The 18,551-nt window shown below is 27.1% G+C and overlaps 1 protein-coding gene and 2 pseudogenes across 2 annotated transcripts in view; 1 reads left to right on the forward strand and 2 right to left on the reverse strand.

Annotated features, from left to right (window-relative positions):
- Positions 1-16,593, reverse strand: part of LOC112683556 (probable low-specificity L-threonine aldolase 2) — a 23,368-nt gene extending 6,775 nt beyond the window's left edge. The window contains exons 1-6 of one of the 2 annotated variants that reach the window (XM_025554630.1): positions 16,532-16,593; positions 9,123-9,169; positions 8,844-8,961; positions 5,417-5,500; positions 4,414-4,505; positions 4,155-4,340 (exon numbers count right to left, since the gene is read on the reverse strand). In XM_025554630.1, the coding sequence (XP_025410415.1) occupies positions 4,155-4,340; positions 4,414-4,505; positions 5,417-5,500; positions 8,844-8,961; positions 9,123-9,152 (510 nt within the window). In that variant the 5' untranslated portion in view covers positions 9,153-9,169; positions 16,532-16,593. The other variant, XM_025554631.1, reaches the window with a different exon arrangement.
- On the reverse strand, positions 21-1,843 carry LOC112683555 (annotated as a pseudogene).
- LOC112683557 lies at positions 7,145-8,725 on the forward strand (annotated as a pseudogene).
- Positions 16,594-18,551: the final 1,958 nt, after the last annotated feature.

The following is an 18,551-nucleotide window of genomic DNA, read 5'->3' on the forward strand; positions in this document are numbered from 1 at the left end:
TATTCACAGATTTTGTTTTGTCTTAATGTTATAAAAATATGTATTAATTAAAAATCACAATCCTTACATTTGTAAGCTCAAGTTACACGCGATACCTTTCAAATAATTAATATTGTCATTAATATTATAAGATGAAGTGATACTTCTAATTTTTTCTGAACAATTTTTATAGATTTTTTTTTTTTGATTAGAACTTTTTGCTCCGGTAATGAATTGTTGGTGTTTAATTTCCGATAAATATTGCTGTTCCTTCAACACATCAATAAATCTCCATATGGTTGGATGATACGCCCCTTAAATAGTTCAAATTAGGTATATTATAAATTATATTGAATCCTAATATTAATTTAAAAAATAATAGATTTTAAAATACTTACCAAGTAATGAACTGAATCCTTTATGCCAACCTTCTACTGCATTATAAATCCTTGACAATAGATATTCGCCGATTCGTAACAATTCCATAAACTAATTGAATATTTCGGTAATCTACGACCTTTTCTTCGACCCATTGGACGGCCTATCCAGGTGTCTTTAAAGTAGTTAATTAATGGTCGTAAAATGTTCTCATTATCGGTGTAGTATTGTGAATCTATGAGTTCTTCGAATCCATCTATCACATGATTTTCTGGTACATATGCTAATGCTAATAAGAGTCGTACCTGTAATGAAAATGTCGAATCTGATATATATTTTTGGGCCATATATTCAATTTGTTGTATTTTACGCCAAATGCATTGGTAAAAATGGAAATGGCATCCTTTTTGTTTTTAAATTTGGAAATACTTCTTTAAATGCATTAATAGATCCCATTTCAAAATCTGACATAATCGATTTTGGCAATAAAGTTGGTTTAATTTTTTTTAATTGATTAAGGAGGCTTACATATGTATTTTGTGATTTATTTGGTAACAAGGCGTAAACAGTAGATGTCAACAAATGAGCTGTCAATACATGTATTGTATAAATTTGAGTGAAAAGTATCGGAGAGCTCTTAAATGTACCGTCGACAAACCAATTATTACATTTTATCATTAACTCTAAATTTTCTTTAGTAAAAAATATTAAAATACGATCATCTGATGAACCACTATCGTACTGCAGGAACCGTCTTCCATTTTTGATTAAAGTATACTTTTCAGGTATTTCAAAATTAAAAAGTGACGGAGGATTCGGCGGTGCGCAGTTATTACGTTGGCATACTCTTCGTAAAGTGTGTTTTAAATTAGATAACTCTGGTAACGCACCTGATATAAATGGATTAATTTGCGATGAAGCAATTATTTGCTGAGGGTTATATTGTGACGATAGTGCTTGTGATTTCATTCTTTCGACTTCTTTTTTAACTTCTAATCTGCATATATCTAGAACGTGGTTATGCTCTGAAGGCTCTTTTTTAACTGTAGTATTATTTGTAGTTGTTAATCGACTTTTTCATTGCATATCTAAACATTTCCAATACTTTGACTCCTTGTACATTTTTTTTTCTCTCTAAGTATAACTATTATACACGAGAAAATGTTTACCCTTATTAGATTTAATAAATTCCATTATTCAAAAATTAACTATAAAATGAAAATGCACTACACTATTACAATAAACAACACTTCTATACTTTATGTCATCGAACGTCGAACCCAATTTAATATTTTTTCTACATGTGTACCATGTTCACTATACACAATAAAAACGATAGGGGATTGATTAGATAGTTGTTATATTATTAATAATTACTTATTATGTACCTCATTGACTGTTATCTGATTATATCGGTACAAGAATTATTATAGTTATTTCCCAAACATTTGATTTATTTTTGATCGCTATAATTCAGTTTCGCTAAATTTTTTTTCGATATTTTGAATTCACTATTTTTCCTTTCGCTGTTTTTTTTTCGCTATTTTGGCCGGACACCCGGCAATATAATATTTAAAAAAATTTTTGTAAAATAAAATATATATTATATATTGTTAATTAATTACGATTAATAACGTATTTTGAGATAAAATTGGACGAAATTAAAAATTAAACAATACTACATTTCCTCTAAACGTCTAAGCCGGGACATATGGACGTCCCGAAAATATTTTTCGGGACACTGAAACGTGAAGTCCAAAACCGGTGACAATCCCGGTTTTTCGGGACGTATGGCAACCCTACTCATTATTAATGGATGACTTTAATGAAGAAGAGTTAGTTGAACTAGCTTTATAACTAGTTGGTGATGTTTTTTTTTTCTCTTCGTCGGAAGAAAGTGAGGATGATGATGATTATGACTTTGAACTTGCAGTGCCGTTTGTGACTGCCAAAATGAAATCCCTAGAATGGAAAATTATGTAGAAAATATTGTTATTTTCAATGTTACTATCATTATTCCGTATTCGTTATCACTAACAAATGCTTTAGTCCGATCGTCAACACCCCAAAGCACTGACGCTTTGGCTGCATTACCTATTTCGTGAAATCGTTTGTGAGCGCGTAACAATGACGTAGCTCCAGTATTAATGACGTCACGGTTATAGTTTGAGCGTTTCAATGTGCCAAGGTGAACGACAATGAAGCACTAATAAGCGCTAATAACGTAAAAAGCGTCCAAGACGAACCATAGTATCAGTATATACGTAATACGTACAATACTTACGTACGTACTATTGTACGTAGGAGCAACCATATTTGATACAATTTTTTTTTTCGATTATATTTTCAAATAATATACCAATTACTAACTATATTATGATGGTTAGAATAAATACCAATAGGTAATCAATTTTAAATTCTTCTTCTTTCTTTCAATTTTATAGATGGGGCACGTGCTCGTGTGCCTCTAGCACGAGCCGCCACTGATTATATATTAGCATATGGCATTGGCATAAATAGTAGCTTCGATAATGCTGTTCATTAACTTTTTCACGAAAAGCCTGGTACCTAATGCTCTGCATGGTCCGGTCCTAGCATACAAAAATCGTTAGTTTGGTCCGGTTCAATAATTTTTTAGGAGTAGTTCGGTTCAGTTCTCAGATCAAATATATTATTTTCAGTCCGGTCCGGTTTTAAAAAAAAAAAAAAATGAAAATCAGTCCGATCCGGTCTCAATCCAGTCCCAATCATGGTACTTAAAATCTAAATACAGATATTGTTATATAAACAAATGAAACGAAAAAAAACCTACAACTTTAGGTATAAATTTATTTATAAAGTACAGTAGTCCAGTCCAGTGTAATACTAAACGCATCATATGGTACGGTCTGGGCTAATACAGACTGAATCTTACGGATCTGTCCATAAACGGTCCAAAATGTTTTAAGATCGGACCGACAGTCCAGTCCACGGTCTATTTTATTAAATGTTATTTAATTACTGGTCCGGTCCTGTCTAAAAATTATATGAAGCCATCGGTTCGGTCCAATTTTAGTTTTTGATTCACGTTTAAGTGTGGTCCGATCCGACCTCGGTCTCCTGGTAAAATGTGTAGTCCGGTCTGGTCCTTAAAATAACGGATCGTGCAGAGCACTACTGGTACCGTTATAGCATCGTTGCGGATTGGTATTTCGTAGAAGAATAATGGGTACGCCAAATTTTAATGTTAGAACGTGCGGTAACACTAATGTATTTTTTTTTTAATGCATTTTAATCCCATAGTCATATGTGCCATGGTAACAAATAATAACAAATAATAATAACAAATTCATGGTTAATAATTGCTTTCGCAATAATTAATATTATTATTGAAACTAATAGCAACCATCTATAAACAAAAATTTCCATCGTAAATCTTAAAATGTCTGTTTGAGCACCTTCCGGGGTTGAGCCTATCACTTTTTAACTTAGCCTATCTTCTATTCATAGGTTTAATATATCTCTGTACCAGATTGCGTCGCAATTGTTCCAGTCGTTTAGAAATGTATAAAGGACAAACAAACAAACAGACATTTTATAAATCCAGATAAATAACCTACATACAATCGGCAATGCTATCTGCCGAGCTGATCTATGAATCTAAACCATCCAGAGCGTCACCCAAATGCATACAAAAAAATGCATTCAAATCGGCACAGCCGTTTAGGAGGAGTTCAGTGACATATACACGTACAATAGAATTATGTCTGTATAAGATTTAATTAAAAATTATTAATTATTATTGCAGTTAATTTTACCTGATCGAGCCATTCGAGAGGAAGCACTACACCACCGAGATAATTATGAGTGTTTTCTATGCACACTAACGATGTATAAGATTCGAAGTCTAATGGATTAATTGGTCGCAATTTTTCACGTAGCTCTGTCATATTTAACGTTCCATCCGATAAATTTCTAACTTCACGCATTTGTATACCAGCAATCTATTTAAAACAAATATATTTAAAATTGTATTACCTAGTTCAAAATTCATATTAAACTATAAATATGTACTACCTGAGATGCTCCACTTTGTTCCCATAGCAAAATATGGCTTTTGTCGCCAACTATCACCTCGCTTCCAATTTGATGTCTAGTATGAGCTATTACTAAAATTAGAATGATTTTTTAGAATATATTTATATAGGTACCATATATATTCTTAATACATTTGTAAATATCTTATCACTCTTATGTAAGAATTTTTTAATACATATACATTATGACGTTAAAGAAAAAATAAATAAACAATATCAAATTTCATCTAAACAACTAAACTTATGTATACTTATAATGATGTACTTTATTAGCTAAATTTATATGACTAGTCAATTTAAACTATTAAGCAATCCACTAACGAAATTTTTTTTAAATGTTAATTATATTATAAAAATAAAATATTGCCTTATTTAAATTTGTATTGAATTCAGTGGCGGTTTTGATGAAACATCAAGGTGGGGACTATTTTAAATTTTTTGCCCCCGCCATAATTATGTATATCAAATAAAGAATACAATTTGTTTATGATTCTATTATAAATTACATAACTTTCATTATTTATTTCATAATTTAAATAGTTTAATTTAAAACCTATTTATTTTTTTAGAATAAAAAAATAAAGTAAAAAGTCCATTAATCTGACTATAATCTGAAAAAATACGATCAAACCCGATTAGCTTAACCTTAATAATTCTAGTAATAGTTCTGTAGTGTTTAATATCGTACGAGTATATTTGTCTATTGTTATCAATTCAATGTTCCATACCAATGCCATAAAAGATAAAAACATTAAAAAAAAAAAAAATTATGAACATATTTCGTGAAAATAATATGACGAACAAAATATAACAGTTGACATAAAAAAAATGCAAGGGGTGGGTTAGTGACCACTCCCTAAAAACAGCCACTGATTAAAGTTTAGTTTATAATTATAAACAAATAGGCAAATCAAAAAAAGTAAATTTTGAAGCTAAAGAAAACTTAAAAATATACATTTCAACTGTAAAAATTATTAAATTACTTGAAATTAAATTGCCCATGATACCACTCGGTACAAACAATGCTGCTTCTTTTCCCAAAAGAATCGATGCTTTTCTTTCCAAAACTATATTTATATAAAAAAAAAATTTAGTTACAATATCACGAATTTTTAATAACTTTTGAAAAAATTAAAAATAAATCTAAATTAATAAAGTGAATGAATATAATTTTATTATAATTATATAACATTTCAAAGGTTAGTTAATAAAATAATTAATTATATGATGAATATTTATACGATTATCAACATTTAAAATAAAAATATTAATATTCATATATATATAATATTTATATAATACTAGCTGACCCGACAAACGTTGTTTTGTCATATAAATTATTTCTAGAGAATATTTTGCTATAAAAAAATAACTAATTTAATATAGGCATGTAAGGATGTGGATAAGGATAAGGATGTAGGGAAGGAAATGGTGCTGTGAACGGTGACGAAATATAAAAATGAAAAAACATCAAACATTTATTTTTTTAATAATTTATTAAAATTGATCCATTAAAATTATATATATATATATATACATATCACTAAATATGACAATATTAGTAAAAAACAATATCTATCCCTTAATGCTACAGAGTGTACAATATTTTTTGTTATCACATTTTCACCAACTCAAACTGGTTGATTTGAGAGCACGCCACGATTTCACACGTCCGTGTGAAAAATATGATGTGCTCAAATCTAAGCCACAGACAGACATCGTTTGGCCTTGAGACTTATTGATAGTCATTGCAAATGCCAATCTAATTCGAAATTGAAGGCGTTTAAATTGTATTGGCACATCTGTGGGTACAATAGGAATTCGCGGTGATAATATGTTTTCACCTCAGAATTTGCCATTTAAAATTATGGCTTCGATAACATTTTTCATTAATTTTTTAACGACTTATCGCGTGCCGTTGTACAACCATGGTGGGTCAAATTACGAAGCAAAATAACCGGAGATCTAACCTTCGATTGTAAACTATGTGGTAGCATGACTGGTAAATCCAATGAGTTTAAAAACTCCGTTGAATAATTTACAGCTTCAGTAGCATCGCAAATTATATCAATAGACTTTTATGACACCAAGTCTCCTGGTAACAAATGTTGTATCTTGAGATTCAATTCGTTGACGTCTACATTTTTTGCTACTAAAATTGCTCTTTTTGCCAGCCATTCATGATTTGTGTATTGTCTGTGTACATTGGGAAATCTGGTCAATGAGAGCATCTTGCGAATAAATGTTTGTGCAGAAATCGGTCGGTAATTTTATACATACCGTTTCATCTGTAGTAACTTTCCCATCTCCAATATCTAACAATTGTTTTGAGAATTTTCTGCACGTAGCTTTTTTTGATTAAATCGTAAGTAGCGAAATCATTCACTCTCTATCTTTACATACATTTCGACACCATGAGTTGTTGACAAAGATCATGACATCATAGAATAGCTTTGTCCTAATCGCGTCTTATCATCAACCGATATGCATAATAATTCTTCGAACTAACATTTTTATTTGTTTTGGCACCTGTTGCGGGATCTTGTTGTTTAATATTTATGCAATAGGTACCAGTCATTTAATACCAAAAATAAAATGAATAGTTTTTAAATAGTTTTATTTAATAATGCATTTTCAATGTGCAGTTATCGACCGGGTCAAAAATTCTTAAATTAAACTATGATTTATTAAACAATAACATTTTTCCAACATTTTTTTTCGTAAAAACCTTCTCCTGGCAATCACGAACAGTTAAAAAAAAAAATTGAGCCAAATCGGCCCAGCCGATTTGAATTAACGGTAAGCGCATGTCCATCGCCAACACCACATTATCTGCTAGAGTAAAAAAAATTCACATGACACTCGTTCAGACACCCAACTTCGTTGAAATATCATCTTCGGCAAACCGAAAAATTGTATGGTATTTTGCAAAAAATACCAACAGTATTCAGAATTATGCCGAATTTCTCCGCTCTCTTAAACCAGAGCTAACGATTTTGTTAAAAAAACGAGTTCAGGAAAAACCTATAAAATTCAATATGAAGCTATGTATAATTATCCGCACGTGGGGAATTCAATAGAAAATAGGGCATTTAAAACTACCGCAGCTGAAATTTTTCTGAATTCAGATATTTCGGCTATCATTGATGGGTAGTACATAAAATTATTGAGCGAAGAAGATAATTATAGCAGCATAGGAAGTGTTACACTACAAACGAAAGATGGGTTATTGTTGACAGTTTATAAATACAATCCTATGAGAAGCTCTTCGTACATACCGTTACCAGCGATTATCGATAGAAAAAAGGGGGCGATAAATCCGCAAAACGTCGATCAGAAGTGTTTTAAGTGGACGATTCTCGTGAAACGCGTGACAGAACAACCGAGATATAGGATCGGAGAAAATTATAGTAAACACGATAACAAATACAATTTCAACAGTATTTCATTCCCCATACCGTTATCAGATATTTCCAAATTTGAAAAAAATAATTCACACGTGTCCGTAAATGTTTACGGACTAGAAAAAAAATTTCAACCACCTAGTAAATATCTGACATATGAAATGTATCCGTTACGTGTTGTTAACGATGAAAAACCAGATCATTTCGGCTTGCTGCTGGTAATTGATGACAGCGGATGGCATTACGTTTTTATATCTAATACGAGTATGTCACGGCTTATTAGATCACAGAAAACCGCTCATAATGGGGGATTGTATTCTGTAAACGGTGCTTCACAAGGTTTGATAGTAGACTTCATAAATATAAGTTGAGTGGTCGGGCAGCGTTGGAACACCACAAGCTGATTTGTGATGGTCATAAACCGATATTACCGGTAATGCCGTCAGAGAGTGAATGTTTGAAGTTCAACGCTTGGAAAAATATAGTTCACCATCCGTTTGTCATATATGAAGATTTTGAGGCGCTGCTAGTAAAGACCGATAAAGAAAAGGGTTGCACTGTGTGGCTATCTCGTGAGTCTTTTCATCGTCCGAACTCATATTCATCGGTAAATTTTTCTTCAATAGTTTCTCGATCCTTAATGATACTTTCGTGATAGTCTCGACGAAATGTCTCGCCACGTTCTTCCGATGCTCACTGCCACGATAAATAATCGGTGTTCACACAGTACAACTCTTTTCTTCATCGGTCTTTACTAGCAGCGCCTTGAAATCCTCATATATGACAAATGATACTGATGAGTATTATTTAGACATATAGTGTTAGACATACATAATAATATGTTGCAAAGTGAAAACATTTTTTTTTTTACTAAATTAATTTTTTTATCAATTTCTTTTTAACTTAACGAAGTTAAAGAATATATTGGTTGAATGTTAACTTAACTTTTTATTTTTTTATTAATTTCTCCGTGAATAATATATTTAACGGTTTAATTCATAATTACGGTTTACTGTAGGATCTTCGCCATAACCATCGTCACCAACTTCTGCATTGAACATAGCTTGCCGCATATTGATGTCTGGTTTGGTTACTGTGTCACTTATTAAATCAATTACTTTAACCTGTAAGAAATCAGTCACAATTTATATGGGTCTATTGTCTATTAAATATATTGGAGATTTAAATATCATAAGTTGTTAAACAAATCATTGGTAAATAATCCATGTAAATGTAAATAAATGAAAATTTGGTTTAATAAAATTAAAATAAAATGTTTACTAACCGTTTTTGATGATTCTAGCTGTTGAGTCATAATTCTTTTTTGATAAACTGTAATTTATAAATATTAAAAAATTTTGTATTTGAGTTTAAAATAAAGTTAGAAAGTTAAACTACCTAAATGTGTTGATAATTATGTACATATTATAAATAAATGATTATTTAGTAACTGACATCCAAAATATGAAAAAACTCCAGAGGTCTTGATTATTATGCTTAATTAATTTTGCATATAGCATTATTTATATGAAATTAATTATATAATTAGATTTAAAAATGTATTTTATTTTATAAAGTTACATTATTCAAATGGTTATAAAAATTAAAGAAACTCAATGATATTAATTTTAGAAGTTTACTATTTTGTGAATAATATTACCTTTATGTGTTGTTCATAAAGTCATTAAACAGTAATAGTAATCTCAGATTATAGTTAAATTATACTAGTTATAAGACATTTTTATTTAACATTGTTAAAACGTTTACGTATCAAAATTTCAAAATGTATTCATTAAAATTATAGTATATATTATAGTAATGTTTATATAATCAGTGCTTGGATTTTCTATCAGTAAAAAATACTTAAATATGCGTTTTTTATAACCGCTTTTTTTTAAAAAAAAAAAAATGAGTTCTATAATATTTATTAAAAACATAAAAATTATTCTTAAATGATTTTAATGTTTTTATTTTATTAAAAATTTAAAAAATATGTGTTCAAGAAACAACTACGTATAAATTAATAAATTTATAGTAGATGAATTTTCGTTTCATTCTGTTAGTCGAAGCTTTTTTTTACGTTTTTAATTTAAATAACGAGGTTTATAAATAACACAAAATAATTCAATTTGAGAGTATGAACAAAAAATAAATTTAAAACTAAAAAAATAGTATAATATAATTAAAGTTTTTTAATATGCGAAAATATACAGTAAAATGTTTTAAATTTTAAATCCGCTTTACATATAGCTTACCCTGGCAATTTTATTAGTGTTCTATTATAATTATGTGTAGTAATAAAAAAAAAAATGTAGTAGGCGAAGGTGAGTTATTAAATACAGATCTTGGTCGTGATTCCAAAAGAAAACCAAATCAACTATACATTATAAATGTGAGATTACAGATACGTGCAGACACACGTATGTTAACTTTTTTCCCTCAAATATTTAGTATGTAATTTGTACGAATTTGTACTACTTGCAAAATTTTTCAAAAATTAATTCTGACTGGTTTTTACTCATTTAGCATTTCCCCAGCCCTCCCGAAAACTTGAAATTAACTTTTTGACAAAATATTTCTTTATTGAAACTTCCCATATATTTTGTAGTTAATAATGTATAAGAACTTTAATTTTAATAGTTAAAATTTAGAATGTAATAGGTATATTGTTTTTATATAGTTTTGTTTACCAGTTTAGCTTCTTATCTTTAAATCAGTGGTTCTCAAACTGTTGCACGCGTACCCCTTGGGGGTACTCGAGATTTTTTAAGGGGTACAAGTCTGGCCAAAAAACCTTTAAATTTAAATTATTTATGTCGAAAAGGTTATTCAAGTTTAAAAGTAAATATAGAAACAAGTTAAATGTTGAAGATAATTTAAGATTGTACTAAACTAAATTAGAACCCAATATTGATCAACTGTGCCAACAAAAACAAGCTAACCCTTCTCATTAATTTTTTTTTGAAAGTAAGCTATTTTTGTTTTTAACATTTTTTGTATACTTATTATGTTTTAATGAAATAAAAATGTAATTTTATAAGTTTTTAATTTTTTTTATATTTATTTTAGTTTTTCTAACTAAGAAGGGGTACCCAAAAAATTTAATTGATAAAAAGGGGTACAGTATTTGTAAAAGTTTCAGGATCCCTGCTTTAAATAATCACCTATATATATTTGTTTTAAAAGTTTAACCTTACTGTTTTTCTACGAATGTTTACTTATAGAATGTATTGATAATCAATTAATATTAATATTATTAATATTATTAATAATATTAATATTGATTTGAATAGAAGAGCATGTGCTCTATATGTTATATTTGGTTATCAAGCACCGAACTATTTGGACAGATTTTACTTATAAAACAATGCAAAATCAAATTGCAATTAATAATTAGATTTATCAAAGGGGTTCAATATGGGAACATTTTGAAAATTTGGAAACATGCTCTGTCGAGTGAATCTTGTCATTGTAAAGTAAGTCACTATAATGTGTGTGTTAAATTTGAGTTCAATGATAAATTATTTAACATTGTGAAAAAACGATTCTGAATGCAGATAATTTATTAGCCTAAGATAATTTACTTTATTTCTTTCAGTATTAGTATTTAGTTATTAAGTTTCTAAGTTTCAAGTTTTTAAGACTAGTCTTTTTTAATAATATCAAAAATCTAAAATCGTTTAATAATAAATCGTTATTTTAGGTATGCGTGAATTTTTGATTTCATGAAAATTAAAAGTTTAGACAAACCTAAATTTTTTTTAATTTAGTTACATTCGATTTATTTTATAATTATTATAGTCAAAACTTATGGACAACCCTGTAATTAATTTTCATTATTTAGCTATTAATAAAAAATGTTTATACATTTTTAATTACAAAATAACTAATAAATATTTATGATTTTGACAAATGTTGGCAATATTTTAACTTAGTAAAAATAATTGTGCTTATACACGATAATGCTTATATACGATTAATAATAATTTTTGAAAAACTTTAAGACCAAGTTATGTGGAATCTTATGTTAAATTTGCAAGTACTTTATCTCTTCAAACATTTTTTATCAATATTTATAAAAAGATAACTTTAAAAAAAATCAAAAATTTCAAACTTCTATAAATAGCCTAGAAATTGATGAAATATTTTTAAAATAAAATTATGTAATGAAAATGTCAATCTCAATTACTGGTAAAAGTTTTAAAATTATTTTACGCGATTTTATACGCTCATAAATTTTCTTTATATTGAGGTTCAATTTTTTTTTACATTTATTTGAATCAAAACTTATGGACAACTATGTATTAGATTTCCTATTCTTAGGTATTAAGATATAGAGTGACTCTACAGACCAACCGAGTACCGGTGTTGGAACAAACTGTACTATGATTGTCCCCGACTGCTATGAGTCGTCACTTTTTTATAGTTTTGATCTTTATATAGGTTTATTGTCGGCAAGACATTTAAAGATATTGAGCTTAGCTCTAGACGGACGGCAGTATACATAAAGAATTTTTATTTAAAATATTTATATTAGTCACGTAGGCTGTGTGATCTTGTAGTTTATTCGACAATATTATTTGTATTCTTTAGATCCCTTCCCGACAATAGCAGTATACGTGTGAGTGACATTAGATATACTTTATTCTTTATTTTTTTATTTATAAACCTTTGTCATTTATGTTCGTGTCGAAAAGACAGCTATTTATTAATTGTATCAAGAATATAATAAGTTATAATATTTTATATACAATGTGCATATTATTGATGAACATTTCATTATAATTGATAAATGCTATTATGCTATAGAAGCCGTGCTCGATCATAACAGTTTTATGTTTGTATACTGTACACGTATATATGTATTTTGACTGATTAAAAATATATTCCCGAGGGTATTTTGGAAATGTAATGAGCTTAAACGTTTTGATTTAATTTATATTAAAAATGTGTGTCCTTCAAGCCAATGCTTTTCGAACACCTAATTCACATACATTTTGTTTGATTATATTTTAATGTTTTCCTGTTCGAAAATTTGTTATTTTATTTATCGTTATAAATATTGATCTATTTAAAATATATTTTATATTGTTTTATCATTCTTTTTCTTATTTAATAAGTAACTAAATACTTATTTTTAATCATTAATATTTATTATTTACTATTTTATCTTTCAATATTTTAATCTTATATAGTATTGTATTTATGATTGTAAGCATTATTGTAATGTCCTCGTGGGTGTTTACATAATATATAAATAAATGTATACAATTTATGCTAACGTAAATTTGAATACGTTAATAACGCATATTTTTATCATACAATTTAAACTTCAGGAAAATATTATTGTATTATAGATATAGATATATTTAGTCAATACTGTAGTATCTGCATTTAATCATTAACTGGTTATTTTGTATACTTTATGAGGTATTTAAATGATATTCTAAGATGGGAGATACAATTACTTACGGTACCTACTTTTATTATTGTAATAAATATTTAAGACATGTTGATTAATTGTTCTCTGAAATCCTAGTCATTAAATATATAAATGATCACTTATTAGTTGTATCCTAATACCTGTATAATGCAAAAATGTATATATGAAAGGAAATTGTTATTAAGACATGTAGTATATATAAGATTTATAGCATTATTTTAATACATACCTGTATCTTTATCATTTATTTAGGAATTTTATCATAAGTTTATAGAGCCATGAATTTATTAATAAACTTGCATAGTACTTAGTTAACTCATGAATATTATTATACGCACATTATTGCTAAAGAAATCGTAGATAAAAAATATGATCAAATTGTATATATAATAAACCGGTTATTATAATCATCGTTTTGGAGATTAGCGTATAATTACTCAAATACTAATAGTATAATATTGTTTAATTTTTACCCCAAACAAGTTCTTAGGCAACTCGATTTGCAAATTGACTACATATTACTCCTTAAATATAATAATTTTACTCTACGTCAGCAGAATTAGTGTACTACAGATATCATTACATAATAGATATAAAATTAAATATTAATTAGATATATTATAGATATTAATACTCACCAGTTACCTTAATCACAAAAATACAATTAGAAAAAGACGAGCAGTTTTTTTTTTTTTTTTTTAAATAGTAAGATTCAAATAAATAAAGAATTAAATTAAGTATTTGGACAAAAATTCAAATTGTTTTTACGTAAGTTGGTTTCTTAGAAATTCCAAAAACGACTATTTACAATTATATCAAGCCCACTCTTTGGTACTATATATAAATATATTATGAATATTGAAATTTAGATCTAACTAACAAACATGATGTTAGGGTTGGATACGTTGGTGAATTTAATTAAAGAAAAAATACTATAAAAGTGCTATAATGATTTGTTAAGTCAAAAACAATTTACTTTATTCTGTATCAAAACAATTAGTCAATCAACAATTATTATTTATATTTATTATTTTTTTTTTATTTTTAAATAAAAAATAAACTCTTGTTGGAAGTGGGTCCATCATTTTTTTTTTTAAAAAAAAATTAAATTTATTTAAATTTAAAAATCAAAATATTATATATTCATTATATAAATACTTGTACATAATGAATATTTAAATTTAAGTTATACTAAAATAATTCTATACTTAATATATTTTTGGTTATAGTTTTGAAAAATCAAGTTTATATATTTAGTTTCAAATATTTTACAGGTATATCACGGAGATTAATCTAATATTTTAATTGGAAATCAATTATTTTATGATTAATCAGTATGTTTATAGATATCAATAATAGATGTGAACAAAAATTAATTTTAAATTATAACATGGTCATTTATAATAAACTAAAAACTAAATAACACCCACGATATACTGTAACATTATTATTTTTAATAAACAAGTATGGAAGTTAATAAAAATGTGGACATTATTTACGTGTACAGATAGGTCACTGTTTGTAGGGGTCCCACTGATTCGAATGGATTTAATTTTAAAAACGGTTCATATTAAAAATGAAGGTCGTGTTTATAATTTTCTTGTTTTTTATAAAATATTGAAAATATTACGACTTCTAGTCTTATAATAATAAATATTATGATTGAATATTAGATATAGGAAAATTTCAGAGCATTTTTTATCCACTCTGTTCTATGTGTAGTCATAAATAATGGTTAATGAAACAGAAAAGTTTAGGATTAATTCAAACGCACATTTTTTCAAAAATCTTTTGAAATTTTTTCGAAAACTATTGGAATTTTATAAATATACACAAACCAGAATATTAGATAATTATACTTTAAAACCTATATAAAGCACGTGATTTTATGTATGGGTAATTTTAATGGCCAAAAGTATTTTTAAAGAAAAAAAACCTCAAGGAAAAATATTTTAATTGCAGCTGTACTCGAAAACTAAGTGATATTCGTGGGAATCATGAGATCTAACATAGTTTGTTCCCAACAGTTGAATGACCACCTACCATTGTTCCCGAATAATTTAACGTCAACAATTATGAGAAATTATTTTAAATACGAACTTCTTCTTTTTTTAAGTAATGCCAATATAACATTATATATAGCTATGCATGCTTATACGTACATTTATGTGTATTGGTAAATAATTTATATAAGTTTATATATTTACATAATTTTATCATGTTTAATATGGTATACGTTTTTAATATGAATACCTATAATGGATTTTAGCAACTTTGATACATGTGCATAATTATCATATAACATGTACACCTATCAAAATAATATAGATTAACTCCTTACGTGTTGCAATACAACGTAAATATAATAATTTCATTATATTCCGTGGAAATATTATTTTATATTACAAATAAAAGTACCAAACAAGGAAATTAATTTTAATTAGAAAAATATGCTAAAAATCACTTACAATTGATGAATGGCCTAGACTAACTAGTTAAAATATTAAAAGAATACTAAAACAAATTAATATCTGTAGAATTAACCAACCTAGTTGAGAAACATTTCTTCTAATAAACCCCACAGTCTTTCTCAAATATTTTTGTTTTCTCAGTCTTATTCTAACCACTTGTTTGTAAATAACATATTCCCTCTCATATTTGTTTTATACTATGTTAAACGTATTGTAAACATGTGAAAAAGAGGATGCAAATAAAAAATAAGATCCAGAAAATATGCGACTCGAATATTGTACATGTAATGTACATAAAATGTATGTGTACATACATTTTAAAACCATATACAATTTAATCATAAAAATTCTAGTCCTTTTTTTAAGAAACGTAAAAATAATCGGAAATAGACGAGATTAGTTTTATGATTATAATGATATATTGTATTTTAGTTACTACGCATGGCTAAATATAATACTATCTCATTGTCCTTTTTTATTTTATGTACTATCTAAGAGTTAAGACTAAAATAATCTAATTTTTATTTACTATACAAACATAAAAGGTCTGTGATGTGATAAGAGATAAATTCATGATGATGTATCACTAAGATCGGAATTCTAGAACAGAAGAATTATCGTTTACTTTCGATTGAAATTTCAAATACATTAAGGATTGTAAATTTAAATAATTCGTAATAAATATAGTTCGATTACTTCTCCCATTGTTGAAGCTGGAAGTATTATGGTCATTAAAAATCAAGTCACACCGATAAGAATAATTAAAAAAATTACATTTACCTTGAATACAATGAATTGACGACTGTAGCCTATTGGACTGAAGAGCTGTTTAAAAAATATTCACAATTCGGCGGCAGAGCAGCAAACTATAAATCTACAGGAAGTTTGAATTAGTGCTGAATCAGTGCTGCCAAATTTTATAAACTAAGCAGCTATTATTCATAAAAATATTTTGTAGAAAATTGGTGTGGTGTCGTTTTGTATGTGGTAACATAGAATATTTTGTCCAAATTTAGTGTTAATACAGAACCCATGTTAAATACTGTATGTATTTATCAAATTCCAAATATAAACATTCAATAAATTTAATTTGCCATTAGACTTATAGACTCATTTATAGTAAGAAATTATATTATCAAACAAAAATATTTTTAAGTAGCTGACCTGTACTTCATGTATTGCTTAGATAAACATCGCGAGTTAAATTTATTGGATTAAAATAAAATTGTTATATTACAATAAAAATTGAGCAATTAAACTTCTATTTTTTCCTTTTCTCGTGGTTCTTTTATCCTACTTTTACATTATTTATTCTGGACCTAAAATTTGTTATTCACTTATCAACCATTCGTCCATTGAATTTTATGATTATTAATCACATTCATGCGACTAAATAATTAAATTAATTGATTTAATGAAATTACTATGTAACGTAAAAATATTTTAAGTTTTGTTATGTTTTATTTTATGAAATATATCTCAAGAAAAAAATTAAAATATTTTTATTTAGTATAAAAGTAAAAACTACTACTTTTATTAATCAAGTAGTTGATATTTTTACATTACTTAAGTATTGAAGTCTTTTTTTTTTATATTCAAAAAAACCTTTGACAGCATCGGCCTTGGAAATCCACAAATTGTTTTTAAATTACATTAATTAAATACATTGTAAAATTATAGATAACTTTAATTGTTAGTACGTTTTTTGTTTAAATATTATTTAATGATTTTAAGGATATGATGAATTAAATTATTGATTTTGTGGATTCTTAATAGTTACTAAATGATGTGGAAATACGAGATAAATGTTCAGGGTGATTGATTTTTTTCCTGTGGAGCTCTTTGTTTAGATATTTAGTTAGTAAATTTTTGGTACGTACTCAATAGGATCTTTGGAAAATTGGAAGTTCCTCTGTGTTCCTCAGATATCTGTGGGTGATTTTTGTACGGCCAATTCGTAGTCTATTAATAATTAAGCTAGCAGTTTTTATTACTTCTATTTATTTAGGCATTTCCACTGGAGGTGTGATCCCCTGACGCGATATTATGTTTGATCTTATATCGTTTAGTATGTTGAAGAATCCAGCTTGATTGCCAAATATTGAAGTATTGTTCTGTTTTATTAATTAAAAGTCTTTATATAAATAAGTAGTTGATTTATTGATAAGTGATACTAATGTTATAATTTAATTGATTTCCTTAAGTAATCAAAATACTTTTTGAAATTAACATAAACAAAAATGTCTGTAGTTTAAATAATTGAGAGAATATAAAACAAAATAATAAGAAATATATATCTATAGAAATATATAAGAAATATATATATATATATATGATAGGGTGGCCCTTATAAAGTAGGGGGGTTAAGAAAGTTAAATATTTTTGATTTCTCACCCACCCAATTTTTTCATTACCATGCGAAAGTTATGTAGGTTAAATTTGGTGATGATTAATAACCCCTTTCAGGTGCCGCAAGAGGGTTGAATATTCATCAAATACGGTAGTTTTAGTATTATTCTGATTTAATTCATTATATATTGCATTTAGTATAAAATTGTATAGAATCTAAATTGTAGATTTAGGTATTCTCTATAAAAAATATTCAGATAAAATTTCTCGTAAATCTATTATTTTCTGTGAAAAACTTAATCTTAAAAAAAAGTCGTTCATCTACACAAGTACATATTAAATATTGATGTCATTAAAAATAAATAGGTAGTGGTTCAATGGAGTAATACAATGTGAAAATTAGATGCGTTATATTCAAATAAAATATCTATTAATTATGAATGAATTAATA

The sequence above is a fragment of the Sipha flava genome, unplaced genomic scaffold, assembly GCF_003268045.1.
Source record: "Sipha flava isolate LNK unplaced genomic scaffold, YSA_version1 229_pilon_pilon, whole genome shotgun sequence".
Lineage (NCBI taxonomy): Eukaryota > Metazoa > Arthropoda > Insecta > Hemiptera > Aphididae > Sipha > Sipha flava.